This window comes from Brassica napus, chromosome A7 (assembly GCF_020379485.1).
Source record: "Brassica napus cultivar Da-Ae chromosome A7, Da-Ae, whole genome shotgun sequence".
Classification (NCBI taxonomy): Eukaryota; Viridiplantae; Streptophyta; class Magnoliopsida; order Brassicales; family Brassicaceae; genus Brassica; species Brassica napus.
In genome coordinates, this window is record NC_063440.1 from 1721770 (window position 1) to 1737602 (window position 15833).

The window sequence follows — 15833 nt, forward strand, 5'->3', positions numbered from 1 at the left end:
TCTGAAACGAGTTCGGATATTTGTACCAAAAATAATCTAATTACTCGATTCAGTCTGGATCTTTAGAATACAATTAGTTATACGGAGACACAACTAAAATATATAACACTAATCATGAAAACGAATATCAATATATAAAAACATAAAAATCAATACCTGCACAGGCGTCCGGATTAAACTCTAGTGAATATTATAAATAATTATACTTGATAAAATTTCAAATATTATGGTGGTTCTTATCGCATATGGTTCTTGGATATGGTGGTTGATGCTCGTGTGGTGGTTTTCATGAGGTCATGCGTGTAAGGCGATGGGGTGTGTGCTGTAGTGGAAACTCATTGGATGTAGTTTTGGGTCGTTGATGTGTTGGAGACGGTGGATCTGCTTTATTTCGAAGTTTTTCCAACATCTTCTCTTCCATCGTTGATCTTCTCTACTTCAACCTCCGCTTTCGCTAACATGGAGTAAGTTTTCTTTTTTTTTCTTTTTTTAAGGAGGGTCGGCCGAGCGAGCCAACCCTATGGGGGTTTCCAGAAATAATGTCGGCCATACGCAGTGGCGGAGCCAGAAATTTTTTATACCGGGGTCATAATTTTTTTTTTTCAAAAACATAATTTATAAACCATTAAAAACTACAAATTATAACTTTAATTTTTAATGTATTGTAATTATTTTAGTAGGATTATATATTTTGTGGGGTCAAATTATATATTTTAATGGGGTCAATAATTTTTTTCTTAAACAAAAACAAATATATTTAAAAAAATAGTGGGGTCAGCTGACCCCACTTCTCCTTCACTACCTCCGCCCCTGGCCATACGTCTTGATTGTGCCATACAGCACTCACCCTTTTAATCTTAGGCTGAGCGTGGTATAAATAGCCATCCGACGCTTTTTTAACATGGAGTAAGTTTGATCCTTTCTTCTTCTGTTTTGGTAGATTTCGTCGGTTTTCTTTTCTCAAATCTAATAATGGTAGTTTATTGGAGACTTTCTGTGCCGATACAGCAATTTCTTCATGCAACAGTCGCTTCTTTCCATTAGGGCTTGAGAAGATGGTATGTATCTGTTTGGTTAGTGTGGTGTTCTTCTTTTGAGATCTTCTTGTAGTGAAGATCTTTTTTCTGAAGATGACGGAGACGCGAGTTTTTTCTCCCTGTTAAGTTTTGGGTTTCTTTTGTGTGTTTAATCTGATTTTGGGTTACTAAATTTTTTGTTTTGGTTGTTGGGGTTTAGGTACGAGCTCAATTTTGTACTTTTATAAGGGTGATTATAAAATCCGAAAAATACAAAAAGTTATTAATAGCAAACAAAATTTCAAAGAAAAAGAATTTTAAATGTTACAGTTAATAAATATTTTATAGTATTGATCAAAAGCCACTTCATCATTGTCAATCACACACATGTATATATATATATATATATATATATATATATATATATCTATAAACATAAATAATTTCGAACTTGGGAAAGAAGCCACAAATTTTTATGTTTTAGATAGAAAATTCATTTAGTTTTGGAATTTGTTTTTAATAGTAAAGACTATTGTACATTTGATCAATTAGTTTAAAGTTGAAAGCAAAAAAAAGTTTAGTGTTTTAAAAATATTTTGAGCAAGAGCAAATGTAAGGGTTTCTCTATTTTCGGTAACTAAAATCACACACCAACTTTCTTAAAAAAATGCTTCTTTCTCGAGAGTTGTCAAAAAACCAAATGAAAAGATACGATGTGGATTAGATGGAACGGACCAGAACTAAATTGAGATCCTCTACGAACACGAAAAGTAAAAATAGTGCATGAGGTTACGTGGAATTAATATCACGGAGCCAAAATGAGAAAAAAAGACCAAAGCAACTAACTAACTAACTAACACAAAAACTGTCATTAAGACGGAGACTGAGAGAGAAGAGGCATGCTTGTCGGGATGAAGACAGAGCAAATCTCCATTTTTCTTACCAAAAACTCTCTATGTCTTTCTCTCTCCCCTTTCTATCTTCCTTTTAGGTACTAATGTCTTGCTAATTTTGTATTAAATCTCTCAAGTTTAGCATTCTTTTGTTTGTTGTTAGTTGTTAGATAACGAACATAATAAGACAGAAAACATGTCCAAATTTTCTCAATGTTTTGGTGTTTGTTTTTTTGAGACAATTCTAGTGATTAACGGAAAGAAGGCAGAGAGTTTTGATTTCTGAGGTTTCCTCTTCTCTGATGGCTTCTTCCCCTGAATCATCTCCTCCTCCGTCAAATTCAAGTTCAACCTCCTCCACTCCACCGTCTCCTCCTTCTCCTACTCAAGGAGACTCATCATCTCCACCTCCTGATTCCAGCTCGCCACCAGCTCCACAAGCTCCTTCTCCTCCCAGTTCTAGCAATAACTCTCCTCCTTCTCCGGCATCACAAGGCGGTGGAGGAAATGGCGGCGGAAATCAGTCTCCACCGTCACGTGGCTCCCCTCCTTCTAGGGGTGGAGATAATAGTGGCAGCAGATCGTCACAGTCTGGAAACAATGGGGGATCTCGCTCGGATAATTCTCCTTCTGGCGGAAGTGGTGGAGGAGGCGGAGGAGGAGGAAATAATACGAATACGGCGATCATAATAGGTGTACTAGTTGGAGCTGGACTACTGATGATCGTGCTTATTATTGTGTGTCTTAGACGCAAAAAGAAGAGAAAAGATTCCTTCTACCCTGAATCCATGAAAGGTAAAACCATTTATATATCTATATATATATATTTGTGCTTGTATTAAAAGTTTCGTATTGTCTCAGGAAATCAATATCAATACTATGGAAACAACAACAACAACAACAACAACAATTCTTCACAGAATTACCCAAATTGGCATCTAAATTCACAAGGCCAAAACCAACAACCTCCTAATAGTTGGGGAGGCGGTGGACCATCACTGCCTCCTCCTCAGCAGATGCCTACAAGTGGAGATGCTTCCTCCTTGTACTCGGGACCAGCACGCCCGGTTTTACCTCCTCCTCCGCCTACTCTAGCCCTTGGATTCAACAAAAGCACTTTTACTTACCAAGAGCTCGCAGCTGCAACAGGAGGTTTTGCGGATTCTAACCTTTTGGGACAGGGAGGTTTCGGCTATGTCCATAAAGGGGTGTTATCTAGTGGTAAAGAAGTCGCAGTTAAGAGCTTAAAATCGGGTAGCGGACAAGGAGAAAGAGAGTTTCAAGCTGAGGTTGATATCATTAGTCGTGTGCATCATCGATATCTTGTTTCTTTGGTTGGCTATTGCATAGCTGATGCACAAAGAATGTTGGTTTATGAATTTGTTCCTAATAATACTTTGGAGTATCATCTTCATGGTAAGACACTTTAGGTTACAACACAATGTTTTCTCTAGCGTCTATAGATTCAAGAAAGTTGTAAATTTTGTTGTTCTTGTTGTTGCAGGGAAGAATCTTCCAGTAATGGATTTCTCCACCAGGATGCGCATCGCCTTAGGTGCTGGGAAAGGACTTGCTTACCTTCATGAAGACTGTAAATTTCAACATTTCACCAAAAACCATTTTCTTAACCAATGTTAGAAAAAAGAGAAAGCTCTGTTTCTAACTAGTAATTTTTTTATGGCTGATATATTGCCGCAGGTCATCCTCGGATCATTCACCGTGACATCAAGTCTGCAAACATTCTCTTGGACTTTAACTTTGATGCAATGGTGATAAACTAGTGGCTGCATTCCTCTTTGATTTATGTATATACAAACATTGCTAAAGCTAATGACTTTATGCATTTGTCTTTTAGGTGGCTGATTTCGGATTAGCTAAGTTAACTTCTGATAACTATACTCATGTATCTACTCGTGTGATGGGAACTTTCGGGTAAGTTTACTTTTACTAGATAAAATCTTACTCGTCACTTAACAAACATAACCATTGTAGTGTGACCAATTTGCTTCTTTTTTTTGCACAAACATGTGTAGATATCTAGCTCCAGAGTATGCTTCAAGCGGTAAATTAACAGAGAAATCAGATGTTTTCTCGTACGGTGTCATGTTACTGGAACTAATCACTGGAAAACGACCGGTTGATAGTAGCGGCACCATGGATGACACTTTAGTGGATTGGGTATTTTTTTCATTTCCACTCTTTTTACTTATAAACAGTTAATTGTGTAAGATTTTTTTGCCTTTTTATTGTGGTTGGTAATGATTGCACTTAATCTAAAATATAGGCTCGTCCTATCATGGCTCGTGCACTAGAAGATGGAAACTTTAATGAGCTTGCCGATGCAAGGCTTGAAGGCAACTACAACCCTCAAGAAATGGCTCGAATGGTTACTTGTGCTGCTGCTAGTATTCGCCATTCTGGACGTAAACGCCCAAAGATGAGCCAGGTGAATCAAAATAACAACCCAACAAATCTAATTTTTCGTATAGTAACATAATAGTATAATGTTTTGTTATGTTTATTCAGATTGTAAGAGCATTAGAAGGAGAAATGTCACTAGATGCTCTAAATGAAAGTGTGAAGCCTGGAAATAGCAAAGTTTACGGGACATCAGGAACAAGCACGGATTATAGTCAGACATCATACAATGCAGACATGAAGAAATTCAGACATGTAGCTTTGTCGAGCCAAGAGTTCCAAAGCAGTGAAGCTGAAGGATCATGTAGCACTGATTCCCGAGAGACTAAAAGTCCGGCTGCTCCTAAATGAAATCTCTCATGAAGCCACCAGAGATGAATCGACTTCCTCATGGTAAGATTAACGAAAGAAAGGATTCTTGAGGGATTTTGAGGTTTAAAAAATAAAGCCATGTAAGCTAAACAGCAATGTCATTGTTACGTTTAGATTGTTCTTCACGTATAAGCAAACCCATGACACTTATGAAATTAGGCTATGACACTATGGGATTTCTAAAACTTTATTCTAAGACTCAGTTACTCCAATAATCTCACTCATGTTTGTCCTTTAGCTAAATAGATCTCATTTTATCTCAGCTAAATAGATCTCCATCATAGACTATTAGACTGTGTATTTGCCAAAACATCAAATTCTTCAAGATATGTTTTATCATGCCACTTGAACAAGTTTTTTTTTTAAGTTTTCAACACAATCGTTAAAGCTTCACATTGTCACTTCCTAGGTATCACATGACCTAAATCCATTGATATTTTGCATTATGAAACACATCTTCAAACTAAAATTTCAGAAATGAATTTCGACCTTTTCAAGCTGAAAAATAAATCAAGATTAAATAATTCAAGCTTGCAGAAAATATACCAAAACGAGTTTGCATAAACTGGCTAACCAGAGATTCAATCACTTCTTTCACCAAACGAAGAGCCTCATTTTTATTTTGGGTAATTTTAAAAGGGTTAATTTGCTACCTAACTAAAATGGGAAAAACAATGAAGAGAATGAACTGATTTTGACATAATATAGAAACTTAAAATTATGTACGACTTGAGCCGGTTATACACTTCTTGCGTACAAGTACTCTGGTAAATGAGGTACAAAGGTGATGACGTCCACTACTTCAGATGTGGACAATATTTACGGAGGCCTATTCCCTATTGACACAATGGAAGCATCCATCCACATGCATACTTACTGCATAAAGTTTCACTGTGTGCAGTAAATATGTGGATAAAAAATAAAACACTTTTACAATAAATGGTATAATCTCAGAGTATTTTATTCCATATAGTCGAAATAGTATAGGACTTCAATTCCACTCTCAAACCCTAAATAATAAACCTTACCCAACCTTTAACTACTAACCTTAAACCCTAGCAACTAGACCCTAAATCCAAATATAAATATAAATTATAATATATATTTTTTAAATAAAATCAAAATCTGAAATTTATAATACTTTATAATATTTTGTTTTTCATGTACATTACATAATATGGACCCTTAATAAAACAATATAGAAAATAGTCCATTCTATTTACATTAGTTGAGCATCATATCTAAAATAGTACGAGAAGAAATCAAAGCTTTTGTTGATGCAGAAAACATCCTTCAACTAGACACAATCCCTTTGTCAAATTGAACGAAATGAATTTTATATTCCAAGCAATCATACAAAATGGCAGAGAAGAGAAAAATTTAAATGCATGACATATTGTTCTATTTTAAACAAATAATGTAGACAAAAATAAAGAATACAAAACTATATTTGAAAGTATAGTAACCTTATATAAATAACTGTACTAAAAACACATACTATGCTATAGTTTTTTTTTCATTGAGTCAATATGAATCTGTAAAGTTGATGACAAAAAAAAAACTATAATTTCTTTTTTTCACGGAATATAGTAGAACTAGATAATGACATGTACCCAATGCAATTCAAACATAATATTAATACTATTATGTTTGGCCTGCGCAGAGTTAATGGATTAATTGGTAGGATAACCATAATAGAGGGAAAAAACCAAGATAATAACCATACTTTGGAAACCGTGAACATTTGAGAAAGACTTAGACCCATTTTCTTTGATGCGCGTGGGTTTGCTTATTTTATATCCAAATACTATTCTATTTTTCGGGTACATGTAGGGGGAGGGAGAGAGAGAGAGAGAGAGAGAGAGAGAGAGAGAGAGAGAGAGAGAGAGAGAGAGAGAGAGAGAGAGAGAGAGAGAGAGAGAGAGAGAGAGAGAGAGAGAGAGAGAGGTATGGAGAGTAAGCATGGGCGTTCAGGTCGGGTTCGGGTCGGTTATTTCCAGGTCCGAGTCATGCAGGTTCTAGACATTTGGACCCAATAAGAAACATAATATTATTATGTTTGGCCTGCGCAGAGTTAATGGATTAATTGGTAGGATAACCATAATGGAGGAAAAACACCAAGATAATAACCATACTTTGGAAACCGTGAACATTTGAGAAAGACTTAGACCCATTCTCTTTGATGCGCGTGGGTATGCTTATTTTATATCCAAATACTATTTTATTTTTCGGGTACATGTGTGTGGGGGAGAGAGAGAGAGAGAGAGAGAGAGAGAGAGAGAGAGAGAGAGAGAGAGAGAGAGAGAGAGAGAGAGAGAGAGAGAGAGAGAGAGAGAGAGAGAGAGAGAGAGAGAGAGAGAGAGAGAGAGAGAGAGAGAGGGAGACTAAGAATGGGCGTTTAGTTCGGGTCGGTTATTTCCAGGTCCGAGTCATGCAAGTTCTAGACATTTGGACCCAATAAGAAACTATATTTGAAAGTATAGTAACCTTACATAAATAACTGTACTAAAAACATATACTATACTATAACTTATTTTCACGGAATATAGTAGAACAAGATAATGATATGTGTCCTATGCAATTCAAACATAATATTAATATTATTATGTTGGGCCTGCACAGAATTTTATTATGGGTTAATTGGTAGGATAATCATACTTGGGGGAAAACTATGAAAATAACCATACTTTGAAATCTTTGAACATTTGAGATAGACTTACACCCATTTTTCTTTGATGCGCGTGGGTTTTCTTATTTTATGCCCAAGTACTATTATATTTTTTGTGTAAATATAGGATATAGAGAGTGAGGGAGGGAGGGATGGAGGGAGGGAAGGAAGGAAGGAATGAAGGAGAGGAAGGGGGAGTAGGCATGGGCTTTTGGGTCGGGGTTGGGTTCGGGTTCGGATCGGTTTTTTCCAGGTCCGGGTCATTCGGGTCCTAAACATTTAGACCCAATAGGTATTGTAAAATTTTGGTTCAGACTCGGGTCGGTTCTTTTCGAGTACGGGCTGATTTGGATCAATAACTAAATATCTGTAAAATACATGTAATTTTTGGGTCCATATTGGATCTTTATCGGGTTCGGGTATCTAGGATCTGAAAAAGACACAAAATAATCAGTTTTGAAAATTTTAACATTTTAAAAATAGTAAATCTGTAGCTATAATTTTTCATATTTTGATTGGTTGTTTATAATCCTATGCTTATAATCTAAATGACTTATAGCCCTAACTTTTATATAGTTAAAAAATGATGTTTATCATATTTTTGGTGTTTTAATATATTATATTAACATTTTTAATTATTTATACCTTCAACTTATACATAGTATATGTTATTTGTGAATATTATCATTAGCATATACCCTAAAATATTAAAATTGAGGAGTAAAATTTATTTACTTATAAATTTTGACAGTCTTGCATTTTCTAAATTAAATTACCTTTTTTAATATTGGTTATAACTTTTGTTAATTTATTAATAATAGTTATATATTCAGTTAACTTATATATATAATCTTTTTACTTTTGTTAGATTTCCTTATTTGATATTGATTTCTGTTTTATTTGAAATAAACAATTTTTTGGAAATATTGACATTTTTGAAAATATTAAATTAAAATAATTATTTTGTCATTTTATGATTAGTTGTTTTATTATTGAATATTTTCAATAGCATATAACCTAAACTTTAAAATCACATGTTTTAAATTTATATTGTTTTAATTGTTTCAATATCTTACAATTTTAAGTTAATTATTATATTTGTAAGATATTTTATGTTAATTTTCGAAAATGTATTTTATATTAAGTTAAATATATATAATTCTTTGACTTTTGTAAGTTTACCATATTTAAATTTATTTATATTTATTTTGAAATAACGATATATGATAATATTGACATTTTTAGAAATAGCAAACTAAAATGTTGATTTGTCATAATGTGATTGGTGGTTATAAATCCTATGTGGACGCTCTTAATGGCTATAAGCCATCAAGAGCAAATAGTTTTTACATGTAAACAAATTTCAAATATAAAAACTCTATAAAGTTTACAATATACATGAAAAAACAACTATATATAAAATTTAGTTTCTTGAAATCATATAATAAATCCATTAATGTCCAGGAAGTCGGGAATATCAAACTTCAAGAAATTGCTGAAATAGATTTCTGTTTCATCTTCAGTGCTACAACTGCTACTGTTGATGTAAGTCGTGGCACTGGAGTTTAATGTAGCCAGGCTCGAGGATGGCGTGTTCAGGACCGAATCAGCGAAGTTGAAGCTATGATCGATCTAAATAAGAATGGTCTAATACAAAATTAGAGCTTGAATAGTAGTTGCACGACTGAATATCACAATCTTGGACCGACGTATTCGAGTTTGAAGCAAACGTATGTTCTCCGTGGTGATCCATATCGTTAATGTGAGCTTTGTTGGGGAATGGTGGCAAGCAATATTGTAGTTCGTGATGGTTGGTCTGGTATTGATTTACTCTGGTTTCTTAACATCATGATGATAAGACGTTTTTTATCACGGGTTTTGGAGTCATGGTCCATCACAAAGTTTTGGTTTTGGTTTTGAGAGAAGAGAGAGAGGCAGCTAGCTCGAGTATTTCCGGATTAACCAATGGTTGCTGTTGTTGATGCTAACGATGATCATCCATCATGAGTCTTGACATGTTCACATGATGTGAAGAAGAATTGTATAGAGAGGATGCTAAGATGGATGAGATGTCGAGGAGATCGAGTCGCGGACTGTAAGCTAGTGGATCAATCCCCATTCTAAGTTTCTTATTTTATATATTAAGTAAATTTCCATTTTTAGATGTTTTACTTTTTGTTATTTTAACTTCTTTAACATTAAATTTCCTATTTTTTTGTAATTCAAAATGATATTGTACCTATTTTTATTTTTGTTTAAAACATATTTTACATTTATTATAGAGCAATTCTCTCAGATAGTCCCTTTAAGTTTTTGTAACCAAAATAACCCTAAAATGATCAAAACAACTCCTATTTATTTTTTATTTTAAAAAATTTGAAACTTCACCCTCAAAAACCACTCCTTAACTTCTAGATTAGTTAATCCTTGGGTATAAATGTATATTTGCCATTTTTTTTACAGCAAAAGGCTAAGAAACTAAGAAGATCCCTCGTCCGAGAGCCACCTCGGGGGAACTATATTTACCATTTAATAAAAAAAATTTGGTCATTTTATTTTTGAAGACTATTTTTGTGAAAATAAACTAAAAAATGCTATCTTAAAAAATATTATGATTTTACTTTTTATTTTCAATTTTGGAACAACAATTAATTTTAGAATGTAAACAGCATGAAGATCTATATCCATATACATTAAATTATTATGATTACATACTAAAACAGTGTGATTTACATGTATCATCATTAATTAAAGTATATAATTAAATAGACATAAATCTTCATTTTGATTATGTTCTTTATAGATTATATGTTGATATAATTGACATTTTGACCAGTATTAAAAAAAGAGAGATTATATTCTTAAATAAGAGATTTTCTTGATAATGTTAAAAATCATTAAAGTCAATGAATAAAAAAATAAATTAAATTCTGAATTTTGAAGAGACTATAAATACCAGGTCTATTGGTTTGTTAAGTATCAGAAGTCTATTGGTTATAACCACAGTTAAGAATGGCATCAAAGATCACATTCTTATTGCTCTTTGCTCTCGTTGTCGCTTGTAAGTCTCTCTAGTCTCTCAAGCAAGCCTTTTTCTAAGCGTATTTTGATTAAAAATTTAATTAGAAAATATTAGTTTCTGATTTTTTTTTTGGAATCCATGTGGTTAATTAGGTGCAACGATGATGAGTGTTCCGACAGTGGAAGCTACTTATTGTTTAGATTCTAAAGATTGCCCAGATGTACGATGCAAGATTGGGGAGATAGAACGATGCAGACAGAATCACTGCACATGTGTACCTCAATTCATGGTCAGCCATGCAGGGTGACACAAGATCGATGCAACAATCGTTATCTAATAAGTGTGTGAATGGCTTCTGTACTTGTAATATTTAATGCCTATTATCATAAACATATGCATATTTCTTGTTGTACTATCCTGGGAATATTTTCTTATTGTTATTAATAACATGTATTCAGAAAGAGTTATGTGTATGTTTAAGAATATAGATTGAATAAATTTTTATTTTATATGAAGGATTTCTCAGACATTTCTTATATATTAATTGAGAATCATTTAAAAAGTTGTAACCTTTATTTTGTACTAATTACAAAACAGACTTGATGATGAGTCACTTAATTAGGATGTTGTCAATTCGGCTTACATGACAACAAAAAAATTAATTGAAAATTTTGTAGCTCCAAAATCCAATTGCTAATAAATATTATATTAACCCAACATATAAGAAGCGTGTATTATTTCCTTAAATAAAAGCTATTGTATTACCTAATATAATTAAAATATATATGGCAATTACTGAATATGAATAATAAACATTTGATAAAAAATTTTGTATTCTTCCTCATATTTGCTTAATTTTATATTATTAAAATAAATTAAACAATCACATTAACTATATAATAAAAAAGATTTTTCTTATATGTTATATTTTGAATTTTTTAAACGACTTTAAATTACAAAAAATGTTAAATTTTCCTTTGAAAATTTTGTGATCAAAGGCTTAATTTTTTTGGTTATAACAAGATACAATGATCATAAAATCGTTTTAATATGGCGAATTTTCTTTGAAGCACATATGGTGAATTTTCACTCAATCATCTTCTCTTTGGGTAAGCTGGGTAACTCATTATCTACTCAAGTATAACTCTTTCTGGGATGTGCGAGATGATTCTAAAGGTTCCTGGATATGGAGGAAACTACTCAAGTTAAGGGATGAGGTGTATGGTTTTCTCAGAATTGATATTAGAGATGGGCAGACATGCAACTTTTGGTTTAACAATTGGACGGAGAAGGGACGTTTGATCGATATCACAGGAGCAACTGGCACCACTTATCTTGGGGTTCTGCGACATGCTAGAGTATGTGATGCAGTAAATTTGGAAGGTTGGACTATTAGAGGGCAGAGATGTCGATGGTTTCAGGAGCTGTATCGCAACATCTTCGCGATTACACCTCCCAAACCTGAGAATTGTGCTGATATAGTAATATGGAAGCATGCAGATGATGAATATCTACCTACATTCTCAGCATAAAAAACTTGGGATCAAGTGCGGGTCAAAAGGGATAAAGTTGCATGGAGCAGAGTGGTTTGGCTACCTCAAGGTGTTCCAAGATATGCCTTCATCACTTGGTTAGCTATAAGGAACAGGCTGTCTACATGGGATAGAATGAGACAATGTGGCATAGTACAGGGCTGTGTCTTCTGTGGAGAAAGAGACGAGACTAGACACCATCTTTATTTTGCCTGTCCATACTCATATACAGGTTGGGAAGTGCTTGCACGCCGGCTTGTTGGAAATGGAATTAACCCAGATTGGTAGTGGACCATCACTCGACTGCAGCGTATGAGAGATAAGGAGTTAGATACTATCCTTGCAAGGCTGCTATTTCAGAGTATGGTATACCATGTGTGGAGAGAGAGGAATGCTAGACGCCATCAGCAGCCTGCGATGAGCAATGATCAGATGAGAAGAAGGATTAACAAAGCCATGAGAAATAGGATTGTCTCCCTTCGATACAAACCGGATCACAAGTGCAGAGGTTTACTTGTGCGCTGGTTCAAAGCCATTATAGATCAGATCTTTCTTTTATTTATTACTAGGGTAGGACCCGCCCTACGGACGGGCATGCAAATGGACGTTAATTTTATTATAAGCAAATTAAACAATAATATAAACATATCTAAATTTTAATGGAAATTTTAGTTTATTTTATTATAAATTTCAATATTTTAAGTATAAATTTTACTATTTTTTGTTTTTTAAATTGTACATTTGTTACTATATTTAAACAATCATCAAATTATAAATATTTTACTTTGTTCACAACATTTGCTTTTCTTGGATTTAATGGATTCTAAATACATTTCTTCTCAAATTATATAATTTAATAAATCGAAATTGAAAATCCAATTTTTATCTTTTTAAGAAAAATAGGCAAGTAGCATAAAAAATTGATATTAGTTGTTATTGTATTATTATCTTTGAGAAAAATATATTCATGTTGTTTTGATATGTTTCTTCAAACCCACATTAACAAAAATTTGAAAATAATAAATTCTGTAATTTGTTTTTTCTACTACCAAAGTTTAGGCTAACCAAAAAGATAACAAACAACCATAAATATATGATGTATTGTTACTTATAAATATTATTTATGGAGCATTTGCTGTATTGTTCATATATATGGTTCAATATTCAAATGTTAAAAATGTGATTTTTATCATAAATTTTAAAAATTTACATTGATGTATCATGTTTTCTTTTTCCATTTGTTGAGATGGCAGCAAAAAAATGTCTAAACTTATAATAGTACTTATTTTATCATGATTAATGATGTAATTAAGCTTTGACTTATCCAAAAAATCATTTTCGTATTATATTATTCTTACTATTTTCTCTTACAATTTTTACTATTTATTATATTATCATTGTTATAAATCATTTAGTTAGCTTACCACCAATATATAATTATTTAATATTGTCATCAATATTTTTATTTTTGACCTTTTTTAAAATGTTAGTTAATTGTACTTTTTCACACATTTTTCTTCCAGTTCACAATATATAACACATTTTTGATCTGCAGAAATTTACCAGCTAAAGAATTATTTGTTGCAGCTAGAAACAAAGACCAATCTTGATGTCTTCAAAATGACACCAAGAGAAAAAGTACAATGCGAGACCTCATTATTTTAAGAAAGAAATATATCAAATATGTGACACAACTTCTGAAAATATGTGTATATATATGTTATCTTATTCATCAGATCACTGAAGCTACACTACTAATTTTTTAAAAGAGCTGGAAAAAAAAACTGAAAAAGTGGCTTAAGGAGAAAGAAACAGAAGAATCTGAGACTTAATGTATCTCAATGAACACACTTGTCTGAGGATGCAAACCTGCATCTTTCAGTGACATTGACTCTTTGTCTCTTCTGTACACTGTTCTTGGAAAGTTTGTGATTAAGCTATACTCTTCTGTTTCAAGCACTCCAAATGAATCAACGCAGTCATACGGTGTATTGCTTTCAAACCTCCTCCCTTTTCTTTCTCCATTCGGGAACCTTACCAAAACCTACATTGTCACGGCAAATAAACAGTCCACGTGTACCATAAATACCCAACAAAAGCAAAACAGAGAAAGTAATGAATGGCAAAGAAAAGGAGGAGAACTTACTTGTGCAACATCAGCTTCCCTCTCTAACCGCTCTTCCTCTTCCTGTCTCTGGCTCTCCCGTGCCTAATCAACACAAAAAAAAAAAGATTCCCAAATTTGGACATTAGACTAATCACAACAGATCTTGTAAACACCAGGAACGCAAACTCACTTGATCGGCTTCAAGAGCAGCCCTGTAAGCAGCATCTTGTTCCTCTCTCAGATGCAAATTGGTTCTTCTTTCGCCCGGTCACCACCATGACGTATTTTCTCATAAACCATCAAACATCTCATAATCAACAAAGAGGAAGAAGATCCAAGAAAAAAAAATTCATGAACAAACAGTAAGAGGCTCTTTGATTCAGAAAAATGTCGATGAACAAAAAGTAAGGGACTCGCAGGAAATGAAGAAAACAAATTGTTGAACAAACAGTAAGGGGCTCGCCGAATAAAAAAAAATGTCGACAAACAAAGAATCAGCCATAACACGATCAGTTAGTATGAGATGCAAGATATATAAGATGAGATACAGGGAGAAACACTCACACATATTTATACCCAACAACAACCGCCTTTCAGATCAAAACGAAGCATTGAAGACGAAATAGTGGGGGGAGTGAACTAATGGATCGTTTCAGTCGATGAGAAGAAGTGGAATCGGCATCTGGTCAGCGTAGCACGTACAGGGAAGAAGACACTTGTTTTTCTCTGGAGTCAAATTAGGGTTACTTAGGACTTCTCTTCTAACGGGCCAGACACAGCCCAAAAGACAACACATAAACAAACGTAACCAGCGAGAAAATGATGCGCAGCGTTAAATAAATCAGGACACGTGTCGCTCTATCGTCGAACGACTTAGTGACGTGGCGCTCTCACAGGAGAGAGAACCTTACTTTATAATAGATAGATAGATAGATAGATAGATAGATAGATAGATAGATAGATAGATAGATAGATAGATAGATAGATAGATAGATAGATAGATAGATAGATAGATAGATAGATAGATAGATAGATAGATAGATAGATAGATAGATAGATAGATAGATAGATAGATAGATAGATAGATAGATAGATAGATAGATAGATAGATAGATAGATAGATAGATAGATAGATAGATAGATAGATAGATAGATAGATAGATAGATAGATAGATAGATAGATAGATAGATAGATAGATAGATAGATAGATAGATAGATAGATAGATAGATAGATAGATAGATAGATAGATAGATAGATAGATAGATAGATAGATAGATAGATAGATAGATAGATAGATAGATAGATAGATAGATAGATAGATAGATAGATAGATAGATAGATAGATAGATAGATAGATAGATAGATAGATAGATAGATAGATAGATAGATAGATAGATAGATAGATAGATAGATAGATAGATAGATAGATAGATAGATAGATAGATAGATAGATAGATAGATAGATAGATAGATAGATAGATAGATAGATAGATAGATAGATAGATAGATAGATAGATAGATAGATAGATAGATAGATAGATAGATAGATAGATAGATAGATAGATAGATAGATAGATAGATAGATAGATAGATAGATAGATAGATAGATAGATAGATAGATAGATAGATAGATAGATAGATAGATAGATAGATAGATAGATAGATAGATAGATAGATAGATAGATAGATAGATAGATAGATAGATAGATAGATTAGATAGATAGATAGATAGATAGATAGATAGATAGATAGATAGATAGATAGATAGATAGATAGATAGATAGATAGATAGATAGATAGATA

The 15833-nt window shown here is 33.1% G+C and overlaps 1 protein-coding gene, 1 long non-coding RNA gene and 1 pseudogene across 2 annotated transcripts; 2 read left to right on the plus strand and 1 right to left on the minus strand.

The window, feature by feature from the left end:
- The first annotated feature begins 1473 nt into the window (after positions 1-1473).
- LOC106356164 (proline-rich receptor-like protein kinase PERK4) lies at positions 1474-4961 on the plus strand. The gene is made up of 8 exons (XM_048737355.1): positions 1474-2704; positions 2771-3325; positions 3414-3500; positions 3608-3678; positions 3765-3841; positions 3943-4087; positions 4194-4355; positions 4436-4961. Exons 1-8 carry the CDS (start codon positions 2212-2214, stop codon positions 4676-4678), a joined length of 1833 nt encoding a protein of 610 aa, XP_048593312.1. The 5' UTR covers positions 1474-2211; the 3' UTR covers positions 4679-4961.
- Positions 4962-8804: 3843 nt separating this feature from the next.
- Positions 8805-10055, minus strand: LOC106354989 (annotated as a pseudogene).
- Positions 10056-10331: 276 nt separating this feature from the next.
- On the plus strand, positions 10332-10904 carry LOC106356165. Its single transcript, XR_001271995.3, has 2 exons — positions 10332-10428; positions 10542-10904. It is a non-coding gene; the product is annotated as an uncharacterized LOC106356165 (long non-coding RNA).
- The last annotated feature ends 4929 nt before the right edge of the window (positions 10905-15833 follow it).

Coding starts and splice junctions, on each gene's coding strand:
- LOC106356164 (XM_048737355.1), top strand. CDS start 2,212: ATGGCTTCTTCCCCTGAATCATCTCCTCCTCCGTCAAATTCAAGTTCA. Junction 3,842..3,942: donor CGTGTGATGGGAACTTTCGG/GTAAGTTTACTT, acceptor AAACATGTGTAG/ATATCTAGCTCCAGAGTATG. Junction 4,356..4,435: donor AACGCCCAAAGATGAGCCAG/GTGAATCAAAAT, acceptor ATGTTTATTCAG/ATTGTAAGAGCATTAGAAGG.